Source organism: Pelophylax lessonae, assembly GCF_965119305.1.
Source record: "Pelophylax lessonae genome assembly, chromosome: 4".
Taxonomy (NCBI): Eukaryota; Metazoa; Chordata; class Amphibia; order Anura; family Ranidae; genus Pelophylax; species Pelophylax lessonae.
The window spans coordinates 326647674-326663094 of record NC_138771.1 but is presented as its reverse complement, the minus strand read 5'-3'; the positions used below and the strand labels follow the sequence as shown (position 1 = coordinate 326663094).

The following is a 15421-nucleotide window of genomic DNA, read 5'->3' as shown; positions in this document are numbered from 1 at the left end:
AATAAAATTTGTGGAAAAAAAAAAATAGCAGTAATTAATGGAGTGTGAGGCCTCCAGCTTGTCGGAAGGTCCTCTGCCTCCCTCTGCTGGCGGATTTTGGAAAGTGCACCATGCTGACACCCTGCCTCCGGTGACACGTTAAATTTGCGACAGACGGGAAGAGTGAGCGGGCACAGAGAGAGAGATAACCTGCGGCCAGATCTACAACACCTAGCTGGGGTGAGAGCGACAATGTGTGGCACAAAATAAAAAAAATACATTTTTTTTTTTTAAATGATTTACATTGTCCCTGATTAACAGGGACAATGTAAATTACCCGGGACAGGCTCCTATTTGCCGGGACAGTTGGCAGGTATGACAGCGGCGCTGTCTCCCGGAAGTGGGAAAGGCTACCTGTCAAAAACAGGTACCTATTCCCCCCTCCCCCCTGAAAGGTGCCAAATGTGGTACCAGAGGGGGGGGGGGAGCATATAAGCGGAAGTTCCACTTTTGGGTAGAACTTCACTTTAAGCTGCAATATATTACATGTTTGTATTTGGGTTTAGTGGATGTGGATGTGACCTGAAGCCAGAGCACTTTTACATTTCTGTGACGAATGAAAATCTTAAAATGCGTCACATACAGGAATCTACTCAGTACAATTGGATCAAGGGATTTGCATAATTCTGAACATTGTATTTATGCTTTAAAATCTTATACTTATGAAAATAAATTTCTGATGTTCCGCTCCACTGTGGTTCAAGAACATGTCTGAATTTTAAACATGTCCAGGAGGAAGTATACCAGAAAATAGGTCAGCTAAGTCCCTGTTCAGGTACCTAGAAAATGCAGCAAAGCTGGTTGTGTCAGCAGAATAGAATGAGGAAGACACTGCTATTACCCAAACTGGCTCAAGAATACATTACAAACATAATTCAGATTTTATTTGGCCATGGCTGCTGACAGAAGGATAAGCATCCAGAGACTTTTAACAAGTAGGCTGTAAGTATCAAGAAATAGTTGTGTTTTATAGTCATTTTTATTTAATACATACATGCTGTTTATTCTGTGATTATTAATGTGATAAAAGCCGGTGTAATTATAAAGCATTATCTAGTTGCATTGTATGTGACAAGGACCTGTACGAGACAGAAGGAGAGGGGAGTTTGTGTTTCTGCGTGTGTGTACGTGTGTGCGTGTGTGTTCTTGAAATTGCTCTGGTACACAATCTGGTTGGTACACAGTCTGGTTAGTTTTTCTCAAGATTAAGATTAACAGTTATATATATATACATAATATGTATGATAGCAACATTGTCTTAAATATGCATTGCTTATGTCTTTTGTTTAAGGCCTCTTTCACACGAACGGACGAGTTGGGTCCGCCTGTCAGTTTTTCAGGCGGACCTGATTGGACCATCCATTGCTCTCCATGGAACAGCAGATTTTTTATTTTTTTTTAATTTTTATTATTTTTTAAGAAATTACAAAGTAATATAAGCAAACAGAAAATATTTTTTTTTTTTTTTTTTTTATAAAATTACAAAGAAAAAGCTATAACAAGCAATCTGATGGTACAAGAACCAAGACCTGTTCCTTTTAACGTTTCAAAAGGTTTGGTTACCAAAATATTATCTGATTTTGAAGATATTACTATGTTTAGTCTTGAAGCATGGAAGAATAATGTACTATGGTAATGTACCATAGTATTAGGATTGCTTTAGTAAGGCATTTATAGCAGGACGCTCATAAAAGCCACATGGAAAATTAAATTAAATAAGCGAGAAAAAAAAAAAAAACAATCAAAATAAATCAAATCAAACAAATCTAAGGCTGCATTCACATGTCAGCTTATAATCGCTGGCAGAACCCCCGCGGTTCCGCCCGCGATTCGGAGATTTATTGCAAATCGCGGGACGCCTAGCGTTGCCCGTTGATTTGCAATAGCCCCCCAAACGCCGAGCGATGTTGCCGCGATTTACGCCCGCCGAATCGCGGCAACATCGCGCAAACAAAATCGCGGGACGCAATACGCTCCAAAGAAGCTCTTGTACTTTTTTGGAGCGTATTGCGTCCCGCTCGGCGTTTGGGGGGCTATTGCAAATCAACGGGCAACGCTAGGCGCCCCGCGATTTGCAATAAATCTCCGAATCGCGGGCGGAACCGCGGCGGTTCTGCCCGCGATTATAAGCTGACATGTGAATGCAGCCTAAGTAAATACGGTTTAGTTGGCCCAGGAGAAAAAGAAATACAAAATAGAGTCATAGAGTGTAATTGTCTCTGAATTAAGGAGGGAAGATAAATTAGTGGAGTTTCAATCTGTGTGTCCGTTGACACCCACCGACATCGGATCCGATCCTGTCCACTAAAAACAGACTGATGGGGATACGTTCCCCATCCGTCTGGCAGATCTGATCAGATGACAGTCAGATGGAAACAGACAGGCAAGTCCGTTTCTATCCCATAGCTCATAGAGAACAGCGGGCTGTGTCCGTGTCTGCTCTGCATCAGGTGAGCGGACATGGTCCTGTCATCCACCTGCTCAGCGGGGATCAGCGGAGAGATCTCCTGCTGAGCAGGTGGATCTGCTGGCAGACTCTACCAGTGAGAAAGGGGCCTAACCGGAAAAAGTAAGTACTTTCAGTTACTAACATATATATAAATTTGCACATTTAGGAACATTATAGTTCTTCCTGGTGATGGGTCATTGCCCTGCTGTAAGGTGAACCTCCGTTTTAGTTTTAAGTCTCTGGCAGACTGAAACAGGTTTTCTTTAGGAGTTTCTCTGTATTTAGTGCCATAAATCTTTCTTTTGTTACTGACTTGTTTTCCAGCTCCTGTAGATGAAAAGCATCCCCACAGCATGATGTTGCAATCACCATGCTTCTTCAATGCATTTGGGGAGTCTGCCACATGCTGTTTGATGAGCTCCAAATGTGTACTCTTATTTTTATTTTTTTTTTACGCAGTGTTTTTTTCCTTCTAAAAAGCCCTACTCTGTATAGTGTACTGCTTAATCTAGTCCTTCAGACAGATACTCTAATCTTCGCTATGGATCTTTGTAGCTCCTGCGGTGTTATCTTTGGTGTTTTTGTTGCATCTCTGATTAATGGCTTTGTAGCCTGGTCTGGGAGTTTTGCTGGGTAGCCTTCTCTTGTCAGATTTGTAGTGGTGACATATTCTTTCCATTTTGTTAAAAAGGATTTAAGGGTGCTTCGTGGGATGTTTGGGTTATTTAATAATACTCCTTCACAACTTTATCTCTAACCTGTGTAGAGAGCTCTTTGGTTTTTACATTGCCTGCTTAGTGGTATTGCAAACTTAAAGTGATGGTAATCGATCACCTTGTAAAACAAACCGTTCGGTTTAAAATATAAATGAAAGGCAGAACATTTTTGTAGAGATATAAAATCACATTATAAAAACCTTTTTTCCCTTTTTATAAGTGATCACATTCCCTCTGTTCTCAGCTACATAATTGCTAGGTGAGAGGAGAAGCAGCAGCACACTAATCTTCCCAGTGAATGGCTGTGCAGCAGGGGCGTGTCAGGACACGTTTTTCCATTGGAGGAGAGCAGGCTGAGTTCTCAGTATAGCTAGAGAACTGGTGTGCTCTCCTGCTTAGTGCGGTCAGTTTTTATGCTGTGTTTACACTTGTGCGATGACAGACATTGCATGTGACTCGCACCACATTGCTGTGCCGATCACATGCAATGTCTGTGCGATGCAAATTCAGCCACACAAACTGTATGACTGAAATCACATTGCATTCGAACCAAAAAGGGGCAGGACCCTTTGTTTGGTCCGCACTGGAGTCGGATCGCATGGGTGTTCACACCTATGCGATCCAATTCCTGCACCATTTGACTGTTCGCACTGCGATCTGCGAACCGATCTGGGGGTGTCATTACCTTTACATTGACACCCCCAGCGGTTTGCAGATATCTGTGGGAACCAGTGTGCGATTCTGGTGTGATGCGGAAACCGGCACTGAATCGCAGGTTTTCCCACATCACACCAGTGTAAACTGGGACTGAACAGGAAAGCAGAGGGACTGGCAGGAACACCAGGAATTTCACACAAAGGAAGCAATACAAAGAGACCAGGAGACTTTCTCATACAAGTACATGGTACAGCAGGCACATATCAGGAATATGAAGTGTTGGGGTACGAAACGCTTTAAGCCTTTTCAGAACATGAGATGAAACATAGGAAAAAAGAAACACACATAAAAGACATATTAAAAAGTTTATTGGGTTTTAGCAAGCTTTTGTTAATTATTAAAAGAGGTTATCCTAGTATAGTAGTAGTTATCCAATATAGTATTAATAAAACTGCAAACACTTTATAACCAACCATAAGGCTACATTCACACTTGAGCTAAGCGTTTTGCAGGCGTTCTTTTCAGGCGTTTTTGGAGCGTTTTGTTTAGCAGATTTGCAAATATTATAGGTGTTTTTTCAGACGTTTTTTCATTTAGGCGTTTTTTTCTGTAGCCAATAGAAACCTGTGTAAGGTGTGAAATGATGCTAGAAAAAGGCAGGGGAGCTGCTGTTTGAGCTGGAAACGCCTTACAAAGCGCTAATTTCTCGCTGTTCAGGCATTTTCTATTGAAGTCTATGGGGACACAAATGCTCAAATCTGCCTTAAAAGTAGCTCATGTACTTTTTTGAGCGACAGGCGTTTTTACTACAGGTGACGAAACGCTCAAATGTGAACAGGGGCCATTGAAATGAATGGAATTTTGCTTGTTGAACATTTCAGAGCGTGGAGCTTCAAGCTGAAAAATACTCAAGTGTGAACGAGATCTGATAGGCCTAGCTTTAGCAGCTCAGGCCTATCTAAACTACCATTTATCATAAATCTAAGCTGAATAACTATCCCCTTCTTAATAAAACAACACAAATAACACAAAAATGATTAGGGTAGGAGGAAAATGGCTGGATGATTCTCTGACTTCAATGATTCACAGGGATCCATTAACAGACTATTTAACCACTTAAGCCCCGGAAGATTTTACCCCCATTCCGACCAGGGGGTATTTTGCGATTCGGCACTGCGTGACTTTAACGGACAATTGCGCGGTTGTGCGACGCTGTACCAAAACGAATTTGGCGTCCTTTTTTTCCCACAAACAGAGCTTTCTTTTGGTGGTATTTGATCACCTGTGCGATTTTTTGATCACGTGCTATAAACAAAAAAAGAGTGTCAATTTTGCAAAAATAGCAATATTTTTCACATTTTTTTATATGAAATTCCCCCCAAAAAAAATGTAAAAATCAAAATTTTTTAACATTTTCGGCCAATTTGTTTTATGCTACCTATGTTTGGTAAAAAAAATCGCAAAAAGCGTATTTTGATTGGTTTGCGCAAAAGTTATCGCGTTTACTAACAAAGGGAAAGATTTTTGTCATTTTTGTTGTTTTTTTTTTTTTTAACGCGTAATGGCGGCGATCTGCGATTTTTTTGCGGTACTGCGACATTGCGGCGGACAGATCGGACCCTTGACTGACATTTTTGACACTTTTGGGGTTACCAGTGACATTTCTAAAGTAATCAGTGCTATATATATGCACTGTTACTGTAAAAATACACTGGTAGTGAAGGGGTTAACTTTATTTGGGAGGGAGGGGCTGTGTGTGTCCCTAGGGGCGTGCTTTCTACTGTGATTGGCTGTGGCTTCAGCTGTAAGGACACTGATCAACGGATCTACATAGTAGATCCATGTGATCAGTGTCTTTACAGCGAGGAGAATGACAGGTCGCTTGTTTACACAAGCTGCCTGACATTCTCCCTCTCCCCCTCCGATCGCCGAGTGACCGGCGGACATCGGGTCCGCTGGTCACACGCGCGGGGGGGTCCGTGACCACGCGGAAGCGGGAGCGCGCCTCCGGCGGCGCGCGCTCGCTCCCTAGACCCTCACAAGCAAGCAACGTAGCCCTACGTTAGTTTGCCTGTGAGGGGCTGACCGCCGACGTAGATAGTCGTGCGGCGGTCGGCAAGTGGTTAAAAGGGAATGCATGCTCTGTCTGCAGAGAAACCTGGAAGCTAGTTGGTCAGAAATGCTGTCTCTTCGGTGAATTATAGCCACCAGTGAGGTGGATTTTTTTTTTGTCTTAATTTTTGTTTGTGTCACAAAACAAAAAATGTTTCACTCTGAAAGTGGTAGGCGTGTTGTGAACATCACGTGGTACAACGCCCCAAAAAATCCAGGTTGTAATGCAATAAAACAGGAAAAACACAAGGTGGGTGAATACTTTCTGCAAACTATTGTACTACTCAGCAAGTCATCGACTTGTAAGAAAAATGCAGATTCTGAAGTTTGTTTGTCTTTACCAGTTTACAAGCTAGTGAAGCTAGGATTAGGATGACTTCTACTGAGCATGAATTATTATAAACAAGTCGGCAATTGATGCTCCTGTATCCCTGTTCTCCTCAGGTCCTCTTTAAATGGGACTAAGAATAATATTATGGGTAATATATATATATATATATATATATATATATATATATATATATATATATATATATATATATATATGTATGTATGTGTATATATATATATATAAATATATATACTGTGTGTGTGTGTGTGTATATATATATATATATAGTATCTCACAAAAGTGAGTACACCCCTCACATATTTGTAAATATTTTATTCTATCTTTTCATGTGACAACACTGAAGAAATGACACTTTGCTACAATGTAAAGTAGTGAGTGTACAGCTTGTATAATAGTGTAAATTTGCTGTCCCCTCAAAATAACTCAACACACAGCCATTAATGTCTAAACCGCTGGCAACAAAAGTGAGTGCACCCCTAAGTGAAAATGTCCAAATTAGGAAAATTAGCCATTTTCCCTCCCCGGTTTCATGTGACTCAGTGTTACCAGGTATCAGATGTGAATAGGGAGCAGGTGTGTTAAATTTGGTGTTATCACTCCCACTTTCCCATACTGATCACTGAAAGTCCAACATGGCACCTCATGGCAAAGAACTCTCTGAGGATCTGAAAAAAAAATTGTTGCTCTACATAAAGATGGCCTAGGCTATAAGAAGATTGCCAAGACCCTGAAACTGAGCTGAAGCACGGGGGCCAAGAGCATAAAGCGGTTTAACAGGACAAGTTCCATTCAGAACAGGACTTGCCATGGTCCATCAAAGAAGTTGAGTGCATGTGCTCAGCGTCATATCCATAGGTTGTCTTGGGGAATTTGAGGTATTTGAGTGCTGTCAGCATTGCTGCAGAGGTTGAAGGGGTGGGGGGGGGGGGTCAGACTGTCAGTGCTCAGATCATATGCCGCACACTGCATCAAATTGGTCTGCATGGCTGTCGCCACAGAAGGAAGCCTCTTCTAAAGATGATGCACAAAAAAGCACGCAAACAGTTTGCTGAAGACAAGCAGACTAAGGACATGGATTACTGGAACCATGTCCTGTGGTCTGATGAGACCAAGATAAACTTATTTGGTTCAGATGGTGTCAAGAGTGTGTGACAGCAACCAGATGAGGAGTACAAAGACAAGTGTGTCTTGCCTACAGTTAAGCATGGTGGTGGGAGTGTCATGGTCTGGGGCTGCATGAGTGCTGCTGGCATTGGGGAGCTACAATTCATTGAGGGAACCATGAATGCCAACATGTACTGCGACATACTGAAGCAGAGCATGATCCCCTTCCTTCGAAAACTGGGCCGAAGGGCAGCATTGCAACAAGATAACGACCCCAAACACACCTTTAAGATGATCAAGTATGTCTCCATACCTAAACCCTATTAAACATTTGTGGGCCATCCTCAAACAGGAAGGGGAGGAGCGCAAGGTCTCTAACATCCACCAGCTCCGTGATGTCGTCATGGAGGAGTGGAAGAGGACTCCAGTGGCAACCTGTGAAGCTCTGGTGAACTCCATGCCTGAGAGGGTTAAGGCAGTGCTGGAAAATAATGGTGGCCACACAAAATATTGACACTTTGGGCCCAATTTGGACATTGTCACTAAGGGGTGTACTCACTTTTGTTGCCAGCGGTTTAGACATTACTGGCTGTGTGTTTAGTTGTTTTGAGGGGGGAAGCAAATTTACACTGTAAGACTCCGTTCACATTAGGTCGCTCCGACTTAGGGGGCGACCTGTGAAGTCACGTGCAGCGCGACTTCGGCACGACTTGCATGGACTTCACATAATGGAAGTCAATGCAAGTCGCCTCCAGGTTGTCCCGAAGTAGTACAGGACCCTTTTTCTAAGTCAGGGCGACTTGTGTCGCTCCTATTAGAACGGCTCCTGTACTACACTATGGGAGCGTGAGGACCGCGACTTGTCAGGCTGACAAGTCGCGGTCCAAGTCATACCAGTGTGAATGCGGGCTTATACAAGCTGTACACTCACTACTTTACATTGTAGCAAAGTGTAATTTCTTCAGTGTTGTCACATGAAAAGATATAATAAAATATTTACAAAACTGTGAGAGGTGTACTCATGTTTATGATATACTGTCTATATATATATATATATATATATTTATACTATATATATTAGAATATACACTCACCGGGCAGAGTTGTATAAAGTACTCGAAACTCATACTTGAGTAAAAGTACAAGTGCTCGATCAAAAAGTGACTTGAGTAGAAGTGGAAGTGCTCGATCAAAAAGTGACTTGAGTAGAAGTACTAAAGTATTCAACATTTTTTGTACTTAAGTATTGCAAGTAGTTTTTTAAAAAATTTTGCTACTCAAGTACTGAAAGTAAAAGTACCAGTAGTTTTGAAAAAAAAATTGCTACTCAAGTACTGAAAGTAAAAGTACAAGTACTGTGTTATGTAGTTATTAAAGAAAGAAGTCAAAAGTTTGAACATCATATTGTTTTTTATTATTTCAAATGCAGCTTTTATTTCTACATACAGTAGCATTTATTTTCGTATGTGCTGATAATACACATGTTTTGAGCTTCATGAAATCTGCCATCTACTGTTCTGGCAGGGGTAATTTTTATAATTGTAACTAGTAACTATGCAGCACAAAAACAAATATCGGAGTAGAAGTATTGAAATTATTGAAAAAATGTAGTGAAGTAAAAGTGGAAGTAGGAGAAAAAAATCCTACTCTAGGAAAGTACAGATACCGCCTTTCGGTACTTAAGTACAGTAGTGAAGTAGTTCTACTTAGTTACTATACATCTCCGTCACTGGGCCACTTTATTAGGTAGGTACATCTAACTAGTACCGGGTTGGACCCCCTTTTGTCTTCAGAACTGCCATAATTCTTCATGGCATAGATTCAACAAGGTGTTGTAAACATTCCTCAGAGATTTTGGTCCATACTGACATGATAGCATCACACAGTTGCTCCAGATTTGTCCGCTTCACATCCATGATGCAAATCTCCCGTTCCACCACTTCTCAAAGGTGCTCTATTGGATTGAGATCTGGTGACTGTGGAGGCCATTGGAGTACAGTGACCGCATTGTCATGTTCAAGAAACCAGTGGTGAGATGATTCGAGCTTTGTGACATGGTGCGTTATCCTGCTGGAAGGAGCCATCAGAAGCTGGGTACACTGTAGTCATAAAGGGGTGGACAGGGTCAGCAACAATACTCAGGTAGGCCGAGGGGTTTAAACGATGCTCAGTTGGTACTAAGGGGCCCAAAGTGTGTCAAGAAAATATCCCCCACAGCATTACACCACCACCAGCCTGAAACATTGATACAAGGCATGATAGATTCATGCTTTCATGTTGTTTACACCAAATTCTGACCCCACCATCTGAATATCACAGCTGAAATAGAGACTCATCAGACCAGGTAACGTTTTTCTAATCTTCTATTGTCCAATCTTGGTGGACCTGTGGGAATTGTAGCCTCAGTTTCCTGTTCTTAGCTGACAGAAGTGGCACCCGGTGTGGTCTTCTACTGCTGTAGCCCATCTGCTTCAAGGTTCTATGTGTTGTGCAGTCAGAGATGGTATTCTGCATACCTTGGTTGTAACAAGTGGCTATTTGAGTTACTGTTGCCTTTCTATCATCTCAATCGAGTCTGCCCATTCTCCTCTGACATCAACAAGGTGTTTTCCTCCACACAACTGCCTCTCACTGGATATTTTCTCTTTTTTGGACCATTCTCTGTAAACCCTAGAAATGGTTGTATGTGAAAATCCCAGCAGATCAGCAGTATTTGAAATACTCAGACCATTATGTCTGCCATCAACAACCATGCTATGGTAAAAGCCACTTAACCGCCTTAGCGGTATTCCCGAGCGTGACTCGGGGTGGATTTTTCAGGCTAGGATCGGTATCCCCGAGTCACGCTCGGGGTAGATGTGCAGAGCGTGCAGCGCTGTCTCTTACCTTCTCCTGGCGATCCAGCGATATATTTGAAACACAAACGCATGAATTATAATATATATATATATATATATATATATATGTATGTATATATATAGAGATACGTATATATATATATATATATATATATATATGTGTGTATATATATATATATATATACACATATATACATATATACACACCACACACATACACATATATATATATATATATATATATATACACACATATATATATATATATATATATATATATATATATATATATATATATATATATATATATATATATATATATATATAATATAATATATAACGCATGAATTATAATCTAATCAATAATATCATTTTATTATATATATTATATAATAAAATTATATTATTGATTCGATTATAATTCATGCGTTTGTGTTTCAAATTTATCACATCTGGGATGTCTACTAGAGTCTTGTTTTGGTCAGGTTTAAGTCAGTAATTACTAAGAATTGTAGGCCTATAATACATAACGCCAAATTTCCATGAAAAAAATTGTACCGCTTTTGGTACATAATTCCTGACATAATCATACCGCCAGGGAGGTTAAATCCCCTTTATTCCCCATTCTGATGCTCTGTTTGAACTTCAGCAAGTCGTCTTCACCATGTCTAGATGCCTAAATGTATTGAGTTGTTGCCATGTGATTGGCTGATTAGCAATTTGTATTACCAAATAAGTGAACGGGTGTACCTAATAAAGTGGCCGGTGAGTGAATATATATTAGATAATGAATAGGATTACAAAGGTTAAAAGATAAACATTGCACCCCAGTTTTCTACAGAAAAATGGAAGATCATGCATCTTTAATTACATAGCTTTTCCGGTATCCTGAGAAACACTGGGGTTGGTTTACTAAAAACTGAGGAGCACAAAATCTAGTGCAGCTGTGCATGGTAGCCAATCAGCTTCTAACTTCAGCTTGTTCAATTAAGCTTTGACAAAAGAACCTGGAAGCTGATTGGTTTCTGTGCAGAGTTGCACCAGATTTTGCACTCTTCAGTTTTAGTAAATCACCTCCATTGTCAAATTCCCCCTCCTCCATCTAACTGCTGCATGGCCTAGCAACCTCCCAATTCCAGTTATTAGGCTTTTTTTAGCCTAAGGCCCCTTTCACACATACAGTCCGTTCAGTTCATCAGTTCAGTCACGTCAAATGTATCAGTTTTTCATCCGTTTTTCATCAGTTTTTCATCCGTTTTTCGTCAGTTGTCATCAGTTTTTCATCCGTTTTTCGTCAGTTGTTATCCGTTTTTCATCCGCTTTTCATCAGTTGTTATCCGTTTTTCATCAGTTTTTCATCCGTTGTCGTCCGTTTTTCATCCGTTGTCATCAGTTGACATCAGTTTTTCATCCGTTGTCATCAGTTGACATCCGTTTTTCATCCGTTGTCATCCGTTTTTCGTCCAATCCGTTTTTTTGACGGATGAAAAATAGGGCATTCATCCGTTCAAAAAAACGGACATTGACGGAAGTGGATGAAAACGGATGTTAACTGATGATCATCAGTTGTCATCCGTTTTTACATAGAGATGCATTGATGTCCGTTTTTCATCCGTCAACGGATGGATGAAAAACGGACAAACGGACAGCATGTGTGAAAGGGGCCTTAAGTACAATTGATGGATCAAATCACTGGTGTTGCCTACAGCATTTCACAATGCTTTCCTTTAAAGCTGAACTCCAGACAGTTTAAAAAAAATACTAATGAATGCATTTTGTACTTAATAAATTATTAAAGCTGAACTCCAGAAATGATCTGTATTGCATACTTTAATTGGTCCAGTGTGACAATGTATGAATATCTCATACTTGGTTGTATGGCTACAGTGATAGCTGTGTAATTATCTGGGTCCTTTTGGGGTTCTTTGTAAGTGACTCTCCCTCTGCACACTGATCAGGGGACTCTCACTCAACACTTCCACCAAAAATAGAACGCCTATTTTTTTAAAAAAAAAAGATTGCAAGGGCTTCTTGTGACGGTACTCACCATCACTGGAAGTGAAAAACAGATACTTAATGGTTTGCATTGCTTCAAGTGGGACAGTAATATTTGTCAGCAATATCTTCATATAGAAATATGAAGATTTAATCCCACTTTACACTGGGAAACTAAGACTGTTGTAGACCATTGCCATGAAGTCTGTGACTCCTATATAATGTGTGTATTCCATGTCCCTCAATGTCAGACAGGTTTTCCCTATTGTTTGTGTATTGAGATAATGTGTATTCCATGTACTGGAGTGTAGGAGACGGACAGACTGATACTGGGGTCTCTTCCTATTGAGCTGGAGTGTGGATTGTGCCTGTTCTATTGTTAAATGTTAATAACCTCACATTGTTCTGTCTAGATGGCTAGATAATTAGTTTAGGTTAATTCTGTTCCTGTATACACTTTCATATGCATATGATACTGTAATCAGGCAGAGGGGAGGGATTGTGTACACTGTATGGGAGTGACTGTGTGTAAAACTCTGTTTTCATTGGATTGTAAATTTCAGGGCCTGTTCCCCACAAGGTCTCCCTGGGTGGTAGCCTTGTGGGGGAAAACTGTATAAAAGAGCAGCTGTACCATTAAAGTTTGAGTTTCTGCTTACCCTCAATCTAGAGTCCTGTCTCTCATTGGGGGATCTGCTACAAGGGATTGCTATGCTCTTCATACTCCCTTGAATAATCACTAAGCTCTTCTAAGAGCTTGTTCCTGCTGCACTCTCTGGGGAAAGAGAGGTTCACCCACTGGTAACTGGAGCCGTGTCGTAGGTCCAGGGTGGGTAGAAGAGCTGCGGCGGGTTCGTGGGGTCTGAGGTGGTTATGGTGTCTGGTGGAGTGCTTGGAGCCCTCGGGAAGCACTAGGAGCATCTGTCAACGGAGGTACCCAGTCGGGGTAGTGGTTGATCCGTTACACCTCTCTAATTGGATTAAGTTGTGTGTATTAGTCTGATTGGATTATTGTGACATCAATGCCCTTCATCCTCACCTGGTCCAATCAGAGAAAGCCTTGTATTCATTGGAGAAATACAGGGCATTCTATGAATGGGGGTGGTGCTGAACAAGCATCCCCCTGTGTTTTGTGTGCGGAGGGGCAGCCTCTTACATAGAACCCCAGCTGGACCCAGAAGATAGGGACAACTACTTTAGTAACATCAAAGTATTCAGTAACTGTCAGATTCCTCAGCGGTCCAACAGGTATGAGATATGCATGCTTAAGTTGTGCCATACATCTTTCCTGGAGTTTAGCTTTAAATGCATTTTAAGGGCCAGTTCACCCCAGAATTGAACTGGAACACAAACCAAATTCCTGTGCAAATCCTGAATGGGCTGAAAATTGCGCCAGAATACACTGCATTTTCAAATTACATTTAGGATGCTATTAACAATGTTTTGGCGCCCATAGCAGATTGGAAAGGCAGTCCGTTTTGAATGTGGTGTGGCTAATGTGAATCGAATGCGCCATTCCCGCAGTGTGATCTGCTGTGAACTGGCCCCAAAAACCAGACTCTTAGCTATTTATTTGTTGTTAAATCCCTGGAGGTTTAAAAGCAAACAAAAAAGCAATACTAAGCGCCGGTTCACACTGCAGCGACGCTACTTTGGTGCGAGCAGCGCGCCGCGACCTCGTGGCGGCCGCCACGGACTTCATAACATTGAAGTCTATGGCGGTTGCCTCCGGGTCGCCCCAAAGAAGCTCCGGACCCTTTTTCTAGGTCGGAGCGACTTGTGTCGCTCCTATTAGAACGGGTCCGCAGCTTCCCTATGGGAGGTGACCTGCGGCGACCTGTGAGGCGACCAGGTCGCCCTAGTGTGAACCGGCACTAACAGGATCCAGAGCTGCCCCCTACGTTTCTTCCAACCTGACTAAGGAGGTACTTTGAATGTAAGTCATAATGGACACGCTTCTTTAAGGGTGTCATCACATACGCTCAGGGTGTATTGATGTTGACAGTGGTGCTGACGTCATCATGTCAGCACTACTCCTTCTACGATTTGGGACTGTCCACTAGATCAAAGACAAAGAGGAAAGAGACCCAGAAAAAAATGATTAAGGGAAAAAAACATCAAATACTGGCAGCAAGGGTCTCAAGTGGAAGGGGGTATTCTGGTGGAGCCTGAACTCCAGAGTTAGTAAAAAAGAGAATTTACCTTGACTGTCGCCTCTTGTAATCCACTGCACAGTGATATCCTGGGGAAGGGTCAGTACTTGGGTCCAATTAGGTGTCCTCTATGCACATGTGGTATGAAGGAATATTCTTACGAGTGTAGCACTACTCTCAAGGGAGCTGCTGAGTGTGGGTCCCCCTGGGTTACCGCTAGCAATGACAGTACCTTTAAGCATGTTTTCAAGTGTGAGCACCTCAGACAAGAACCAGTCCAGTTTCTTTGGGTTTTAGGGTTTATTTGAGAACTTGGATGGGAGAAGGGGGAAGTGGGATATTTCAACAACTGAACTATGCACAATTAGGCAGAAACACTGAAAAATGCTGCTTGACGCTGGTTAGCGCTTCACTGACGCTGGTTAACGCTGACTGATGCGTGCCACGGCTAGGCCTGTTAATAGAACTTCACCTCTGACCGTGGGAAAAGTCCCTTTTCCTGGGCAGATCTTGAGTACTCACGACACTGTTCTTCCTGAAGATCTCTGCGCAGCAGCTCCACTCGGTCAGCAACTAGGCCGACTGCCCAGACCACCTTCTCACTTTTACAGGAGGAGAGACAGCCGTCACCTCCTCCTGGGACTGATGCTCCCGCCAAAAGACACTCTGTCACATGCTCCCCACAGATTTATTTCCAATCCCAGGGTGCACTGTTGCAAACCCAGCCCACTGGGACAGTCATAAACCCTGGTGTGCTATTGGCTAGGTTTCCTCCACTGTCCGACAGGATCCCTCATTGGATACAGTGGGGAGACTCTCCAGACTCAACAGGCCACACCTGGAGGCATGTCACAGCACAGCTAACAGATCCAGTCCCCCTGATAAGCAGATAGGGCCAATATATGCTTTTTCCTAGCACCTACCTAGGAGGGTGCTACACCGGTAAAAGCAGAAAGATGGCCCTATCAATCTGTTGATGTTTTGTT

General features: G+C 42.0%; 1 protein-coding gene across 1 annotated transcript in view; it reads left to right on the top strand.

Moving 5' to 3' along the window:
- The first annotated feature begins 913 nt into the window (after window positions 1–913).
- Window positions 914–15421, top strand: part of ARHGEF37 (Rho guanine nucleotide exchange factor 37) — a 162877-nt gene continuing 148369 nt past the window's right edge. Inside the window, exon 1 of the mRNA XM_082254868.1 lies at window positions 914–981. Coding sequence (XP_082110994.1) covers window positions 932–981 — 50 coding nt within the window. The 5' untranslated portion in view covers window positions 914–931. The remainder of the gene's footprint in view (window positions 982–15421) is intronic.